The sequence below is a fragment of the Manis javanica genome, chromosome 12, assembly GCF_040802235.1.
Source record: "Manis javanica isolate MJ-LG chromosome 12, MJ_LKY, whole genome shotgun sequence".
Lineage (NCBI taxonomy): Eukaryota > Metazoa > Chordata > Mammalia > Pholidota > Manidae > Manis > Manis javanica.
The window spans coordinates 80532678-80549973 of NC_133167.1; the positions used below are offsets into that span (position 1 = coordinate 80532678).

General features: G+C 41.4%; 1 protein-coding gene and 1 long non-coding RNA gene across 3 annotated transcripts; one reads left to right on the plus strand and one right to left on the minus strand.

The window, feature by feature from the left end:
- Positions 1-502: 502 nt before the first annotated feature.
- LOC140845150 (small integral membrane protein 19) lies at positions 503-10030 on the minus strand. Of its 2 annotated transcripts, XM_073218887.1 has the most exons (5): positions 9908-10019; positions 8224-8343; positions 5812-5951; positions 4176-4300; positions 503-980 (listed from the first exon to the last, which is right to left on the minus strand). In XM_073218887.1, exons 3-5 carry the CDS (start codon positions 5943-5945, stop codon positions 916-918), a joined length of 324 nt encoding a protein of 107 aa, XP_073074988.1. In that variant the 5' UTR covers positions 5946-5951; positions 8224-8343; positions 9908-10019; the 3' UTR covers positions 503-915. The 2 variants fall into 2 exon arrangements, with proteins under 2 accessions (XP_073074988.1, XP_073074987.1); XM_073218886.1 differs by lacking the exon at positions 8224-8343 and having other exon boundaries at positions 9908-10030.
- Positions 9959-16915, plus strand: LOC140845151 (uncharacterized). The gene is made up of 4 exons (XR_012123870.1): positions 9959-10048; positions 12753-12868; positions 14113-14511; positions 15622-16915. It is a non-coding gene; the product is annotated as an uncharacterized lncRNA (long non-coding RNA).
- The last annotated feature ends 381 nt before the right edge of the window (positions 16916-17296 follow it).

A 17296-nucleotide genomic window follows, 5' to 3' on the forward strand; every position in this document is an offset into this window, starting at 1 on the left:
GACTAATTGTTGGACAGTTACATGGACAGCTAAGCTTCTCTGTCACTACTTCTAACCAATTTTTATTGAAATAAATACGAAAATTAGGTAAAAACATTTCAATGTACAGTACAAAATGATGCAAGATTGGAGTCTTCAGGGAAAATTATTATGCTAAAAAAGCGTAAGTAACCATATGGATACATTAAATCTTGGCATCATTGACCAAAAAGCAAGCTGCTAACACCGAGAGAGGTGCCTGTGAATTCAGCTGCATGGCCCCCATATGGCATAAAGATGACTCTTCTGGTGGAATTAAACCGTGGGATTAAAAAAAAAAAAAGGCAAACAAACCAGCAGATGGGTGTGCTTCACGATGCAGAAGAGACAGCAGGCTGGCCGGACCCATCGGAAGACGCGAACATGGTTAATTCAGCCAAAGAGCGACCGCAGCAGCAGTACAGTGCGCACTAGGCTGTTACCCACATTATGTGTCTCTCAGAATACAACCAAACAGGACATATGCCAATTACTGGATTTTTATTTTTTAATATTGCAGAAATGTTCAAATAGACATTTGGTACAGTTTTTTTCTCAAATAGGAAAAAAGATGGGTTTTTATTCCTGACTGACTGTACCCTGAAGAAATTAAAGGTCTTCCCAAAGTAAAGCCACCCTTTCTGGTTATATTCTGTCTTCTAGGTACATACAGGCCCGAGGTCAGGCCTTTTGAACAACCTTCCTTCCGTGTAACAAATGACGTGGACATGCACTTGAAAGAAGCACATCAAAACACAACAAAAATCTTGAGAGAAAGTCACAGGAAAAGTGATTTTATGGAGACTGAAGTTGTAAGAAAATGCTATTCCTGATGTGGTAGAATCAGGAGTTGCTGCCACTCTGTTTAACAATTCTTATGTGGATGGTTTCCAGATTTCATTCCAGTGAGAGCTGTACACTGTCAGTTTGGCTTTGTGGCTGCTGACAGTCATACTTTCTTGCTATTAAAAGACAAACAAAACAAAATTAATGAAAGAACAAAATCATTATTAGCTAACATCATTAAATTACAGTCCAGTCATGATTATCAGCAAAGAATTAGCTTAGAATTAAGTAATTTTTTTCATTAGAGGAAACTATACTTTGTAATCCTCTCATTTCTCAACACAGCTAATATCCATTTTCATGTTTATTGTAATTTTTTATATATTAGGATTATTCAGAACTTTAAAATAAAGGGCAAATGTTAATTAAGCTAGTAAAATTAACATTTTTAAATTTCTTATTTCACATTTTCACCTTCAGATAAATGATAATGCTTTGTCTACATCATAAGGAATTTGATTATGTTTAACTTATAAGACTTATTGAAATGGTCATCAATGTAAACCAGAATAAAAAAGATACGCAATTCTCTATTTGTACTTCCGATAAATGTTTATTGAAGAAGAATGGTCTTAAATTGAAACAAGAGGAAGTCCAGGGCCAAAATCTTTGTGAATGTCATTCACTGGTCAGCTTTAAAACTTGCAATCTTGTCATCAAATTTTTACTAGCCGAGAGAGGTAACTATTTGTTTAGGCTACTCAGGGTGGGTCCAGATTTCTGTGGCTTAAAGCTTATACTACTTTTGGGAGTCCTCTTTAAGAAAAGGAATTCTGTTTGCTATTCCCTTTTGAACCACCTGATTTTGTCAGGACTGGACATGTCATGAACACAGTGATCCAGTGTGATGGGATTCATCAAATGTGCAAATCTGCACTACACTCACTGTTTGTAAGAAAAATGGCTTCCAAGGATGCGTGCATCCTAACCCCCCATAATCTGTCAGTGTATCACTTCAAATGTGGTTGAAGTACAGACCCTGGGAGATTACCCTGCATTATCCAGCCCAACCTGAGCTCTTGGGCCCTGAAATCAGAGAACCTTCCCGACTCAGTTTGGAGAGAGTGGGAGATACAAAAATGGAAGAATGATTGGAAAGATGCCATGTTGCTGGCTTTGAAGATGGAGGAACGTGGCCATGAGCCAAGGCATGCGGGCAGCCTCCAGAAGCCAGAAAAGACAGAGCACAGTGTCCTCCAGAGCCTCGAGGAGGAAAGGGGACCTTGCTAACACCCTGACTTCAGCCCAGTGAGACTGCTGGAGGACTTTTAACCTACAAAAGTGTAAGATAATACATCTGTGTTGTTTCAAGCCTTCAAATTTGTGGCAATTTGTTATAATGGCAATAGGAAACGAACACATCTTACAAACTCAGGAATTCTGGGAGCTTTTATTTTATGGCATTCCCATCAAGGAAGATAAAAAATTATACACTTGGTTTAAAACTGTATATTGCTATTGAATATATTACTGAATACATTGACTATGTTACTGATAGGAAGTAGCTTCTGTTTTGACTAGGCATCAGTGTTAACTTAATTCTTGTAATTTTCCATACAGGTCTTCTGGCTCTGTACTTTTTTTTTGAGGAAATAGGTTTTTTTTTTCAGGATTTTTTTATTGTGGTAAAACATACATGAAATTTGCCATTTTAACTACCTGTAGGGGTAGGTTCGGTGGCAGTAAGCACACTGACACTCCCGTGCAGCCATCCCCACCATCCATCTCCACAGACTCTGTTGACCATCCCAAACTGGACTCTCTCCTGTTAGATATTAGCTCCCCAGTCTCTGCTCCCCTGGCCCCTGGCAACCACCGTTCTGCTTTCTACCTCTCTGAACCTGCCTCAGGTAAGTGAAATCAGACAATACGTGCCCTTTGTGACTGGCTGATCTCACTTCATAATAAGAGCAACTATGAATCACAATGTCTTCAGGTTCATGTGTGTTGTAAGATGAGTCAGAATTTCCTTCCTATTAAAAACTGAATAACATCCCGTTGTATTTATATACCACATTTTGTGTATCATCAAGGACACCTGTTTGTTCCCACCTTTTGGCTGTTGTGAATAATGCTGCTATGTTGAATTAAGTTTTATTTATTTTGAACTGGTACCACATGCATATGGTACAAAATGCAGAAGGAACAGAAGAGGAAATGGGAAAAGGGTTTATGTTCCTCCTACCTGATCAATCCTTCCTTTCCCCAGAAGAACGGCTATCACCAGTTCTCAGAAAGAAACTTATGCTGAAGAATTTCTTAGAGATTCTAGTTGTGTAAAGTATATATATATAGTCTACTTTTCACCTGAAATTCCACTCACCTGAGACATATACTAGGACCATCTTGCGGATCATTCTTTCTCATTTATATGCACACACACACATTTTTATTTTTATTGTAGCCATGTTTCCTTAAAAAAATGTCTTTTTTCCTTAAAATCCCACACTGTCCCCATGGAAATAATGAATGCCCATAATGTGATGTGTATCATTCCAAGCCTTCTCCATGCTTGTGTAATTATATGGAACACCTATATTACACACAGGTAATACAAGGGATGTTTTGGCCATCTGATTTTAAAAGAGAGGCATCCTAGTATGTATACAATTGCCTCTTGCTTTTCTTACTTAATGATACACCATGGAAACCACGCCTTATTCTTTTAAATGACGGCAGAAAAGGCGGTGGCTTTGATGTACAATTCCTTCTGGCTCTGTGCATTTTAAACTGTTTCTTTTCTGCTTCCTACATACTCATGGTGCCCAGTATAGGGCATATTGAGACCTGACCGCTGGCCTTGCACATTGATGTCACATGCCATATTCCTGCAAACCATGCCTATACTGCTTTGGCTTGCAGTAATTCAAATTATAGTAGAAGTAAATGCAAATTCCATAAGTACAAAATTCAAACCCAAACTAAATAAAAGCTCCAACTCAACTTCTCCTCCGCCAGACTCCCCAAATGCTGGGCCATCTGAATGCCTCTCCACATGGGGGGGAGTCCAAAGGAGGGAAAATTAGAGTAGGAAGACATAGTAGTCTTAACTAATGACCAAAATAGCTAACATTTGCAAATCATAGGGACACCATGGCTAGGACTGTTCTCAGAGTCCTGAAGCACTTCATGGCAGATATGCCTCCCTGATACTATGTTCAGCATCTAAAAAAGGCACTGAGTTTTCATTACCAACTGTTTCTGATAACCTTCTCCAAAAAACCTATATTGTTTAATTACTTATTGAAGGACACTGAAAAAAATCCATTTTAAATATACCTCTGTGTAGAGGTCACATGGAATACACTTACAAATGGAATACATTTCCAGTTGCTGTCTTAAACGAATTTTGCTTATTGTGTCATAAAAGTTGGGCTCTGCCAAAGTTTCTGCTGTAGGCGGCACGCTGAATATCCTCATAATTTTCCTTTTATTCCTAAAACACCAGTGCAGAAGAGAGATTTGTATTAGTATCTGGAGGAGCCCAGCAGTTTCCTGGTGACAGTTATCAGAGGCTCCATTTGAACGTCTGCAATGACAATGAGTCCATCTTCTATTTTTGTCTCTGAAATGCTTCCTTGGCTCAAGTATTCTTTCTTTTACTAAAAAATACAAGGCTGTACATGTACAGCCACAGGGTTATAAAAAAGAAAAGAAAGTAGGTCAACACATTCACTTAACAAAGTGACTTGCCTCCATTGGGCTTCCACCCAGCACCACTCCAAGAAGTAGAATATTGCACGGAAAAACGCACAACCAAGAAAATATCTGATTTTTTCCCTCCTTCTCATGTTATCCCAATAAAGATAAATTATTGGGTTATAGAATAAACAGAATGTGAGCAGACCTTAATTTTGGAAAATAACGAATAAACATATTTCTTAAATACAATAGGATGCCCTGAGAAGGGCCCTCTACTCACAGTTAACAGTGTGTCTACTTTTAAAATAGTGGGGTGGGTAGGAGGCAGCAGCTATTTTTAGTGGAAAGCTGCTACCTGCAAGTGACCCGGTAAGGAAGTGGGGAGTCTTGACCATCCCCAGGGGTCCAGGTGGCCAACAGCCAGCTGCTCTGGGGGACATGTGGCTGGGAAGGGCCCGCCCGAGTGTCTGAGAGCAAGTGTGGGCTCTGAACTACTCCCCAGGCCAAATGTCAATCACTTCTGGATTACTAATTGTTTTAAACTATCTAGTGCCTCTCTGACCTTGGTAGCGGGCAGTATGAAGCACAATGCTATAAGCAGAAGCAACTCGGTCCAGCTGAAACTGCTTTTCCTCTTCCAAGCATCTCCCTCTTTTTTTCGACTTTACTTAAAGGAAAGAAGCCAGGGAGTGTGGAAAAGAACAGTTAAATTACACTCCAACACCTGGAATTAAAGCAGGAAATATTTATGTCAGTTCTACCTTATGTGGCACACAGAGACAAAGGTTAAAGGTCCTGGTTCTCAAGAGACAGAAGTTTTTGTGGAATGAGAGAGAAGTAATCAGATTATACCAATATTATTCAGTAAGTGCTACGATATGGCCATGCACAAGAATCAGGAGGGGGAGCTTAAGTGCGGGAAGGGAGAACTGCTGAACCCCAGAAGAGTAAGTGTTTTTGTATTTCAGGGACATGGGTCAAAAAAATGTGCCCCTCAGAGGGTAACGGCGAGCCCAAGAAAGACAATAAAACCGAGCTGTATCAGCAACAGCAGATGGGGTAGCCGACCCCGGGGCCCAGAGCTGCATTTACATCTACATCTCCTAAAGCAAGAGGGTTTTTCAAGGCCAAACCTGGTGTCCAGTGCTCAAGGACAGACCTGAGTAGGCAGCGCTTTCAGAGCAGAGGCAAAAATGCTGATGAAATTATTTTTGTGCATTTAATTCAGGTAAAACACACACACACACCTGCAAAACTTTTAAATACCCAGTTTCTTTATCTACCCTGAGATAACACAGAATATACCTCTTGGCATACATGAAGAGGCCAAAGCTCACAAGGATCACTACCAAGTAGACATTGGTGGCTTCATTCCAGGCCTCGTGAATGCTGTAATCCATCGAGCCATCGTCACCCATCACCCCGTAACCTCCAGGCATGGGGCCCTAAGAGGGAAGAGACGGCAGGGTTTTTTGGAGTCAGTGATGGTTATGACCGTCGGGAGAAAGGCTGGCGAGCAGATGGCCTGTTGGCCACCTCCAGCACAGCACTGTGGCTGCCCAGGGGACAAGAATGGCTCTACTTTTCACACAGATACCTTTTAGATGGTGACAAGTAGCTATACGGTACCCTTGGTTTTTACAGCCTGAAATATTTACAATCTGGAATACATTTAAGAAAAAGCATGCCAAGCCCTGGTCTAGACAAGGGCATGGAACACATCCCCCATATCTTTTACTTTGAAATGTTACATCTCCTGCATAAAGGTCAAAACTTGGGATTTAAAGTATCATATTACTAAAAGGATATGCTGTTGAAATGTTATTGCTGTTTCCAAACCATAACAATCACCAAGAAGAAAGCAACCCAGTACTTTATTTTAAATTTTCTTATACTGAGGTACATAAAATAAAATGCACCAATCTCAGCGTACAGCTTGACGAATTTTGACATATGTATACAATCATGTAACCATCTGCCAGATCAAGATATCAAAAGTCCTCAGTAATTTTTCCACCTTCCCCCCACCCACACGCCCTGTGGCAACTACCGGGGTGTTCTCTGTGTCTATGAGTCTATTTCTATTTTGTTTGTTCGTCTGTTTTGTTTTTTGATCCCACATAGGAGTGAAGTCATATGGTCTTTGACTGACTTTAGTCAGCACAATACCCAAATACATTGAAATCCAGGTCTGAAGTGGAGGTGGCGCTAACAGGAGAGTGTTGTCCTGGTGACAGCAGCCCGAGTTAGAGGTGATGGCGGTGACCAAGCTCTTCCACATACGCTCTGATGCAACTGGAAAATGTTGGGGGCTTTATCCAGTTTTGGCCTCCTGGCCAAATGTGGTTGAAAGAAGCTGTGGGATAAAAAGTTACTTCTTGCTATTTACACAGTTGTGACTTCTACTGAAGGAAATGCATTCTTTGGATATTCCCACAGAAAATAAGAGGGCTAATAGCAAGTGGATCAAATAGCAAGTAAAAGAGCCATCTTTTTTTTTATGTTTGAGAAATTAAATTGAACTTTTCTTAAAAGAGAAAATTCCTCCCTTGTGTTGGATATAAAAGGTAAGTCTTAAGTAAAATGACCTAATATGTGAAAGAAATTCCTAAGTATTACATTAGACATTTTATACAAAGGAGAAAAACCAAACAAATGATAGGTGTGGTAACTGTACTGTAAGTTTCTAAGAAAAAGTCATTTTCTAATACCAAGAAAAAGAGTTTTCTGGAATGTGCAAGAAATTGCCTTGCAATTTTTTCTAGCTATCCTACAAGAGAGGCATCGCAGAAATTCTCCCATGGAAATGTCTCACAATCTGCCGTGGAAGCCTACAAAATGTTCTTTAATGTAGACTCGGCTCAGGAAATTAATAAATGTGTATTATTAAGGGCAGAGTTTGTTTTCTTTCTTACGGCTTGCCTCAGCATAAAATGGATGAAATATCTCCAGAGGTCTGCTCTTAGGCCAGGTGGGGTTTTTCCCGTTCTGACATCTCAGGTTTCTGTCAGGCATCTGGGGACATACTGTATTCATTTACAACAAAGTGAGTAGCATGGTGGCCCTTTAACTCAAACTCTAGAAGTTGAGGGCAAGCTTAATTTCTCTAAAACATCTATTAGTACCTGATGAATATAAAGACTGATCTTGTAAAAATTAGCCATGGAGTAATAAAAACAGAACTTACTCTAAACTATAAAAATTTAAAGATGCAGATCTAAGCATTAGTTAAATATTCAACTATACCCAATTCCTAGATATTAAGGACTGAATATGGATTTTTGTTTTTAAGAGAATAGGAGGCACAGGCTTGGGAGGGGATTTGGCACATCACAGTTCTAATTCTTTAAAACTGAACTCCAGACTTTCTCTGAAAGTAACATTAGGATTTATAGTAGATAATCAGCCTACTTTATGAATGGAAACTTCTGGGAGACCAGAGACTATAACTGTCTTTATGATTTATGGAATGTAGAATTGTTTTAGTGCCAAAATGTAAACTAACAACAACTACTGTATTTTGGGCAAAAACAGATGACTTCAGATGTCAGATTTGAGATACTGCAGAAAACCCAGGACAATTATGCCTAGAAGGTGGTATGTTTCAGGACTGGGAGTTATTAATAAACTGGGGGAGAAACATGGAAACTACAGTAATGGCCACTAGAATATTTTGCAGGTGCCCTTTATCTGACAAACTACAAAAGTGTTACCTACCTCTTTTCTAATGCTTGAATGGATCTGAGCCTGGTCAGTTTCTTGCTCCAATTTGTCACATGAAATTCTGTTCACATGCCACTCTTGTGCGGCATTCCTACAGAGCTTGTCTTCCTCCTGCTACAAATATTCTAGTCTTTAATTATATTTAGAGAGGGATTTTGAATTACTACTGACCTAGAAAGGTAAAATTTTAATGTGAATTATACAACGTATATTACACAACATCATTGGTATGCAATGACACTACTGTTCCCTGGTTCCAGGGACATGCACTTGAATTATTTTTAGTAGCATAGTTGTAAAAGATTTACCCTGAGGGGAGGCCTTTCCTGCCCAGTCCTCTTTCATGACCAATGGCACGTCTTTGTCAGACAGCCAGGAATAAGGAATGGCCTTGTCCAGAGTCATAGGACAGACCCATGGCCCACATGTGTCCTGAACTATGACCATCCCCTCCCAGCATGCCACAGTCTAACCAAGTGTATACATATATACCTGCTGAGTGGTTAGTGCACACCCACCACAGCCTTCCTCTAGAGTCTAAAGCAAAATTACATGGGCATTTCAATGGTTGGTTCCTAGCAAATTAGTATCTCTGTAATTCAGCTACCTATGTAGTTAGTAGCCATGTGCTGGGACTGCCATTCATAGCTCTTTCAAGAGAACTGAACTTTTTTCAGTTATTTTTCCTGTACAGTAATGCTTGAACGATTTCAGTAAGGAGGTGCCAGGATGAGCTAAATTAAGTCCCACAGAAACAATTACACCGAGATATAAAGTTGCTAAAATATGACAACTAGGGGTTGGTTTTAGTTTGATAAATTTTTAGGTTGAGAACTAGGATGACTGTTCCAGGGATCAAGTGACTATACCATAAATTTTAAGATTAGTTCCCTTATTTTGGGTTCCTGATGCCATGTCTCGGTGGTTCTAAAATTGTGTATCACTTGTGATCATGCCTGGAATGCTACCATTTTTGGCTCACTTAGAACTTTGTTTTTTTTCCATACAAATTCAGAGGAGACACAGTTCTGAGAGTTCTTACAACACAACCCACTGCATAAAGAGGATTTTCTTTTTCTCGGTTCCCTGGAAACAATGAAAGTGTGGGTCCCAGAAGAAAGGTACTAGCTAACAGGCCTTCAACCGGTTGCCAGGAAGAAGGCATTTGACATTTGAGGACTTAGGTGCCGCGCGGTCCACATACTCACGTAATTTATACAACCAACCTGCTGAGAGGCACTAATGCTCCATTTTACAGAAGGAACAGGGATGGTGGTGACGGTTATGTAACTTGCCCAGAGTCATCCAGGATACGGAGTGGAGGGGGGATGCTGTCACACAAATCTGACTCCCAAACCCTAACTCTTCCAGCCGGGACCCCAATTTTGCGATACCCTCTCCTCCCATAAGAAATCCAGTCAAGCGGGTACAAAATATAATCTCCCAGTAAATGGCCACGGGCAGGATCCCGCAGAGCTGCCTGGACGCTGCCTGCCTCTGCTCGCAGGCCGCGCGTGATTCAGTCCTAAAACCTTGCAGCCCGGAACCCCGCGGGGAGCCCCGCCACCCCTCGAGCTCCCACGGCCCGGGCCCGGAGGGCGCGCGCGGGGACCCTTCCCCCTCCCTCCCGGGCGCGCGGTGGGGCGGGGCGGGGCGGGGCGCGGGCGGTGCCACTCACGCTGCTCGCGCCGGAGGCGGCACGCGGCCGGGCGCTCTGCTCGAGGTCGGACGCGCGGAAGCCGGTGACCGACGGACCCGGACGATCTCCGCGTTCGTCATTTCCTGCCGGCCGCCGGTTTCCGGAGGCACAAAGAGTCAGGTCTTGCCCTCCCCCACCCCTTGTCAGTTGTGAACGGGAGAGGTGCAGCGGCGGCCCCGGTGCCGCCCCCGGGCGCGTGAGTGCCGCCGGGCGCCCTTCCCCCTCGCGGCGCGCCCCGCCGCCCCCGCCGGGGCCGCCCCGCGAGCCCGGGACCTGCGCCCCGCGGGAGGGCCGACCGTTCTCAGGCGCCCGCGGTCCCGCCGTCCCCGCCCGGAGGCCCTCGTGGGGCCCGGGTGTGTGCTGAAGCCTGGCGGGGAGCCGCGGGGACGGCTCGTTGCCGCGCCTCCTCCCGCCCCACCGCGGCGCGCCCCGGGCTTGACTCTCGGCGTGGGGTGGGGGTGCGCCTTGTCCCACGGAGCTGGTCTTTTTCGTCATGAGGACATCGGGTTACTTTTAATATTTACTTTAGTATTTACTTAAGAAAGCACATGCTCTCCAAACTGCCTTTCCGTTGTTTTCCCTATCCTAATAAATGATGCGTGTCCGAGACTGGAAGTGTTTTAAAAATTGGATGTGCTCAGGTTGCTGTAATAGTGTCAGTTTAAAGTGACTTTTGGGTATTTACAATTTTTATGTGTGTAGGGACTTGAAAAAGGTTTTTTTCCTCCATGGTATGTAATGAATTTATGTAGGATTTCAGCAGCGGTATTGAAGTAATCAGATTTAAGAGGTCTATGCAAATAAATGGCCACTTGCCCATGTGCTTGAGGTCTTAACTATTCATTTTGAGCTAGTTCTCTAAGATCAGCTGACAGCTAATGATAATTCATACTAGACCTAAAAGCGTAGATAAGAACTAACACTTAATACTCAATCCCTTAGCAAGTTTTCTGTTCTTTTGTGAATGATTCTGTTACCATTAAAGTTACTCTTGTCTAGGTGAAGAGCATTACTTGGTACAATAACATATATTAATAACATATATTAGCTTTCGTGTATTACATAGACATAATCATGTAGCTCACCCATTTAGTTTGACTCTATGAAGTTGGACAGTTAGGAACATTAATAATAAGTAATGTTAAGTACTTTTTTTTGCCAGAACTGTGCCAAAAGGTCTACATGGTTTATCTCATTTAATCATCTGGGGTAACTTTTTTTTGTAAGCGTGGGTTGCTTAAAAATACTTGTATTACACGAGTTTGAGTTGAAAGGGTCCAAATGTGGAAGTCATTTTGAAGCTGTGTGGAATTAGGTGAGGGCTGAGGGCCTACAAAAAATCCAGCAAGGTGAAGAACAGTGGTTTTCTCTGAAATTACATTAATTACTTCTGTTTCCGCTTCTGTAAAATAAGGGTGTTGGCAATATAAAATGACTCATAGAGTAAATTAATGTGTTCTTCATGTTGGAAAATGGCTTCAAAATTGCATAGAACTGCAGTTAGTCCCTTTATTTGGATATTCGCTCGTTTCCAAAGCCCTGTGCTCTTACTATCCAAGTTCCCATTACGTATCGTTGTCACCCAATGAACAGGCTATGCTTGGACACTGAAACGTAAATGTTGGGCCCACTTTAGTGGCCCCTTCTGAAGGGCCCCTGTTTCTATATTTAGTTTGTAAGCAACATTTCCAATGAAATGAAACAGGAAGAGTAACTTTTCAATACCAAACCAAAGGGGTGGACCACAATGGGTCGGCTATTACTTTGTTGATGGTCTAACATTCTCACGTATATGAATTTAAGCCTGTTATTAGATCATCTGTGTTGTGGGGATCTACCTTATATTTCAGTTTGCCTCTGAATGTCTTAAGCATATCCTGTTTCGAGTCTAGTACTTTGTGCATTAAAAAGTTAATATTTGATGGAATTTAATTAAGTAGTTTTGACTTCCTTAAGGTGTGTATTTTGACTGTGTCTCTGAAGATACAATTTAATGATTTATGTAGGCATAGCAATGATGAGAAGGATGGTAAGATCCACCAGTTTGTAGAAGTAGAAGTAATTGTGGTTGAAAGGATGGGAGATGTTGAGGGAACTGCTTGGAAATGTGCCTTAATGGTGATTAGAGCATATTGGACTTAACCTATCTTCTGATTCTAGTGGTCCATGGGTGGGGAGGAAAAGATTGGGGGTGCTTTGGGGTTCAGTATTTATAGGAGGGTCCCTTTCCCTAAGGGCATTCTCTTGGGGAGTGGCTAAGTGAAGAGTTGTCATCCTTGGAAGAGTGTAAGGAGAAGAAGTTGCACGTGTTTTCTTTTGGAGTTAATACTTCCACCCATTGTGACTAATGGATTCTTGCCACCACATGCACCTTGAGGCACTTTCCTAGTAGATATTTGACACTTGTGGGCAGCCACTAGTAGATGAAGTTAAGAAGGGGGAAAAGGGGTGGAGGGAGAGGAAGCACAAGGGCCAACAGCAAAGCATTAACAGGCTTTCATTTGGGCAAAATTTAGGGCCTGTACAGCTTCTATTACAAAAACCATTCTAGTAATGACTATGTGTTTGTAAATCTTGGATATGTTATTCATATCCAGAAATATGGAGACTATCCCTCTAAGGTGCTTTATAAACAGTGGAACAGATTTGGAGTACAGTGCATGAAAAGTTCCTGAATTTTCTATGACAGCCACTTCTGTGTATTTGTCATTGTTGGAAAGCCCGAGTGACCATAAGGCCAACAGTGGCTCTTGTTTGTGAGGCATTTAAGTGATGTTTTGTTTCTTGGGATGGGACGAAAAGCCCTTCTCATTCCTTCCTTCAGAGGCTGGCCCTCTCTGCAGTGCTCTCTAAGCTCCCAGAGTGTAGCAACCTGTTTGGTGTCACTTATTGCTGTCTTCCTGGAGCCTAGAACAGAGCCTGACATATGGAAGGTGCTCAGTAAGTATTTGGAATGAACAAAAGTACATTGGCATCCTCTTCTCCCTTCTTTCCACCAGTGAAGATCCCATTTGCATTTAGGCACAGGGCCCTTCCAGCCTCATGCTCTCCACAGTCTGCAGCCCTTGAGGAGACCTTTGAATGTTAGCTGTTTATACCACATACTTAAGTGTTTAATCTTCTGTGGCTTTATGTTGTTAAGTAAGTGTTCCATGTGTTTTGTTTGCCCATCCAAAATAGAGGCTACTCAAGGGTAGAGAATATATATTAATACAGTACTATGAGAACTTCCTTGTTCATCTGGCATACTAATATATAGACAGTGGGTTTATATTTACCCATTTGAGTGAATCTTAGATACCATGGGAGAAGCATCAGAGATACTCAAAATGTGGTCCCAGTCCTCAAGTAGGTAGTATGTTAGGCAAATTTCATGTACACGTGAAAAGTAGGAAAATTTGGAGCTAAATAAAACAGTAATAATAATGGCTAACATTTTTTTATGTAGTGCTGAAAATGTGCCAGACATTGTCCCAGGCGCCTTTACATGTTAATGTATTTGGATCTCACAACAGTCTTTGAAGTAGGTACAATTACAGTCCCATTTTTCAGATGAGGAAACTGAGTCAGCAAGGCAATCAAGTTACTTGCCCAAGATCATAAGACAAGTAATCAGTAGGATGATAAGATACTAACCCAGGCCATCTGGTTCCTGAGTACATATGGTTTCTCTGGGGAGGTTTACTTTATCAAAGACAATAGAGGGATCTAAAAGTTTATGCTTTCTCAGCTGTAAAAGGTGCTCTTTTTCAAATTTCAAAGTAGCATAAATGATTGCAGTGACTCTGAGCTGCAGAAACAATGAATTTTCCAAGTAGTAGTAAAGGCTGATAATGAAATAGTTAAGGGGACACTGTATTTTGAAATGACCAAAGGCGAAGGGAGAGAGACTAAATTTGGGATCCTAAAGCTGAGTGAGGATTACAGCTCTCCACAGGCATTATATTCTAGGACAGTGATTCACCAGGTCATAGGACAGTGACTGTTTAAGTTACTAATTTAGTGTCAAAATTATGCAAAACAGAAAATATTGAATGACAGTATCTTACTAGTTTCCATTCTTAAACACTTGTGGTAGTTATTTGCCAGAATGTGAGTCTTACGGTTTCTTGTGTGCTTCCATCCATTTGCTTTGTTCTTTTGTGGAATCTTGATCCACTCTTTCCGTCTGTCTTGGGCAATAGAGAACACCATGGGGGCCGGGAGGCCTCTTCAAATCAAGTCGTATTTCCTCAGTGGAAAGAACGTGAAATTGTGCCGTTGATTTGGTGACAGATCTGGAGTGAAGTCATTTTGAAGCCATGTGGAATTAGGTGAGGGCTGAGGGCCTACAAAAAATCCAGCAAGGTGAAGAACAGTGGTTTTCTCTGAAAGCCCCATTTTGTGTCCCTTTTGTCAGGAGCTGTCGGTATTATTTGTGGGTTGGGGGGCATTGGGCATCACGAGTCACTGAATCTAAATGGCTTCGCGTTAGGGGAGTACATGCATCCTATGCCCACTGCCCAGGAAGCAGAAGAGGAGGTGTCCGTGAACGAAGCATGGCCCCAGCCTGCTGAGCAGCCAGGGAGGACATGCACCTGCAGGTAGAGTATTCTGTGTCCCACTCCTTTCTGCTGGGGTGGGGTCGTGTTATCTGTCCTGCGGTCAGCTGCATAATGTGAGTCAGTGAAGAAGTGACACACATATGCTGCTGTCATTTTACTTTCAGCACATATTTTCAGATGGTCTGTCCTAGGAGGAGCATAGAACTGTGACTATTATCCCTCAGTTGTATTCTATTTAAATACCTGAGGTAATGATTGGAAAATTTGAGTTAAAATAATTTATATTGAAATGTTTATCCAGTTGGCATGTATGCCTTAACCTCAGGCTTTTCTCTGAAGGGGTGATTATTAGGGAAACAGAAAATGATACACTGATTCATTTATTTTAAGCCTATCAAGAAAGGATTTAATGAAATCTCTCCTGCCCCACGTAATGAATTTGAGGGCTGTAGAGCTGGGTCCTGAACATGATCCAGTGTGGTGGTTCTTTAAGTAGGAGGATACATCCGAATGATGAAAGTTTATTATAAAAGTAACAGGTGTTTATTCAGAGCTTTCAAGGCTTCTTTATTTTAAGCTGTGCTAAAGTGACCCCAGCTTCCCCTTCCCCTATAGTTTACAGATAAGAAAAATGGGGCAAAATCAAATGACTTGCCTACAGCTGGTTCAGTAATACCAAGATTTATCACCAGATAATACTAATTTCAGAATTTTATGGCTGGAAGAAATTTTCCAAGTCATCAATTAGAAGTTCATTTTACAGCTGAATACAAACCATGTTTGTTCATACCATTTCCAAGTTTAAAATATGAATGAAGAGAAGGTGTTTTCTCAAAGCGTATCTTCTATTTTGGCCATGGTAAAGGTCAAAACTTTAGTTACTAGAATTTCTTTACAGTTTTGACTGATGGTTTTTTATTGATTTCAGGAAAGTATCAATTATTTACAGTATTTTTATTGTATACTCTGGGATGTCCTTTTAAATTTTGTTGAAAAATGTAGTTAGTATATTTCAAGCTAAGGGGAAAGATTAAAACTTTTTATTTGAATTAATTATTTTTCAGTCTTAACTAAAATGTAATACTGTGTGAGAATTTGTACTGCTGTGTTTTTCCAACCTGGTTGATTTCTTTTTTTTTTTTCTTCAAGGTATCTTACCTTGGGAACAGCACAATTTGGCTTCCATGTTGTCTCTGAATAGGAGAGAGAATCCCAGCCTCAGCGTGTCCTCACCAGGGACCAAAGAACAGGTTTATTCCTACAAGGAGTCTCCTACAGCCTGTGGGGCAGCAACCATTTCCAGAAGTAAATGTAATATTTCAGGTGCCTATGAGTGGGTCCATATGGCCAAGACTGTAAGATATTTGCAGATGATGAAAACCTGAAGAAAGGGCTAATTTCAAGAAGCAATCCCAATGCCATTTAAGATTTGGAGCCATTGAAAGAAGATAACTCTGCAAATAAGAGTGACGAAACTCTAGCACATCTCTACATTTTTCGTACAATATCTTTGTTAACCCGTCTGCTGTTGTGTATAATACTTTAGTTACTTCCCTCTACCGCGGTAGCTGGAAATCTGCTTATAATCACAGTTTTATTCTGCGTGGATAGAGAAATAGTAGGTAAAGCAGGAGAACTAGGAACAATGGGGTGTCGGCCTCTGGAAATGGACTGTACTGACCACTCCCTTGAAGGTAGGATGGCAATGGGCTGCTTAGGAAGCATTGCCGCCTCTTCACAGACATTGCAGCTTTACGTGCTTTCAGCTTCTATATGTTCAATCTCTTAGACCAAAGAGCGGATGATCTGTTTTTTTCAGTTTAAAATAAGAACTCTATCTTTATAAATAAACCTTTGGAAGGGTTGCTCTTCTATCCTAGATTAGTTTCTGGGATCAAGAATAGAATGATTTCCATTCTTCAGAGTTGCTCTTTACTTTTTTTACATTTTTCCTCAGGGTTTTGCTTTACCCTACTGTTTCTAGATGGAAATGAAAGATGATCTCTAGGCACCATTTTCAGTTACCTAGCAGAGCAAAATAATGTGGGTGGTATCAATTTATAAAAAATTTACAGCTTTTAACTGTTATTGTTTTAAAACTCTATCGCATTTCTTTGTTGGTAATACTGATGTAAATGTTACCTTCTTTCTCTGTCCTTTCCTCTGACAGAGAGAGAGCTCTTGTAATTAGCAAATAAAGCAAGTAGCCATCAGTGTGTGTGTACACATAATATTAGTTTGTGGGTTAGAGCTAAGATAATGAACAGGGAGAAGTAAATTTTATTATTTTCAGCTCTTTTTGTGACTAAGTCAGTTGACTTCATCAGTAATATGTCCTCCATTAATTGAGGAAACCTTTGTTCTTAATGAACCAAGTTTTACCCAACAGAAAAATATAAGCAAAAGAACAGATTTAACAATTAATAAAGGGAAATTCCAGAAACCATTTGTCGTTTCATCATTTCCTTCCCAGTAGGCCTGTTTTACCTCACCCTTTCCCCCCTCTACCCTGCCTACTTACGCCTACTCTCACTTGTACGTGTTTCCTCATCTGTCCAGAATTTCTTGTTTCGTGCCTTGGTGTTTTGTATACTTCCTGCCTTTTCTGTGGGTCAGGCTCCCATTGAAAATGCCTTCTGTTCTCTTTACTCTCCATCTCCCTGGGCATACCTTCTTCCTGGTCAGCCACCTCCAGTCTTGAGTTGTTATCTCTTGTAATTCAGCTCCCATCACCTCTAGCTCCGGCCTGTTTTACCCTCACCTCTGTCCACTCGCATTCCACTCACCTCTGGTCAGTGGGGATCTCTTCTCTTGCACCACCTCA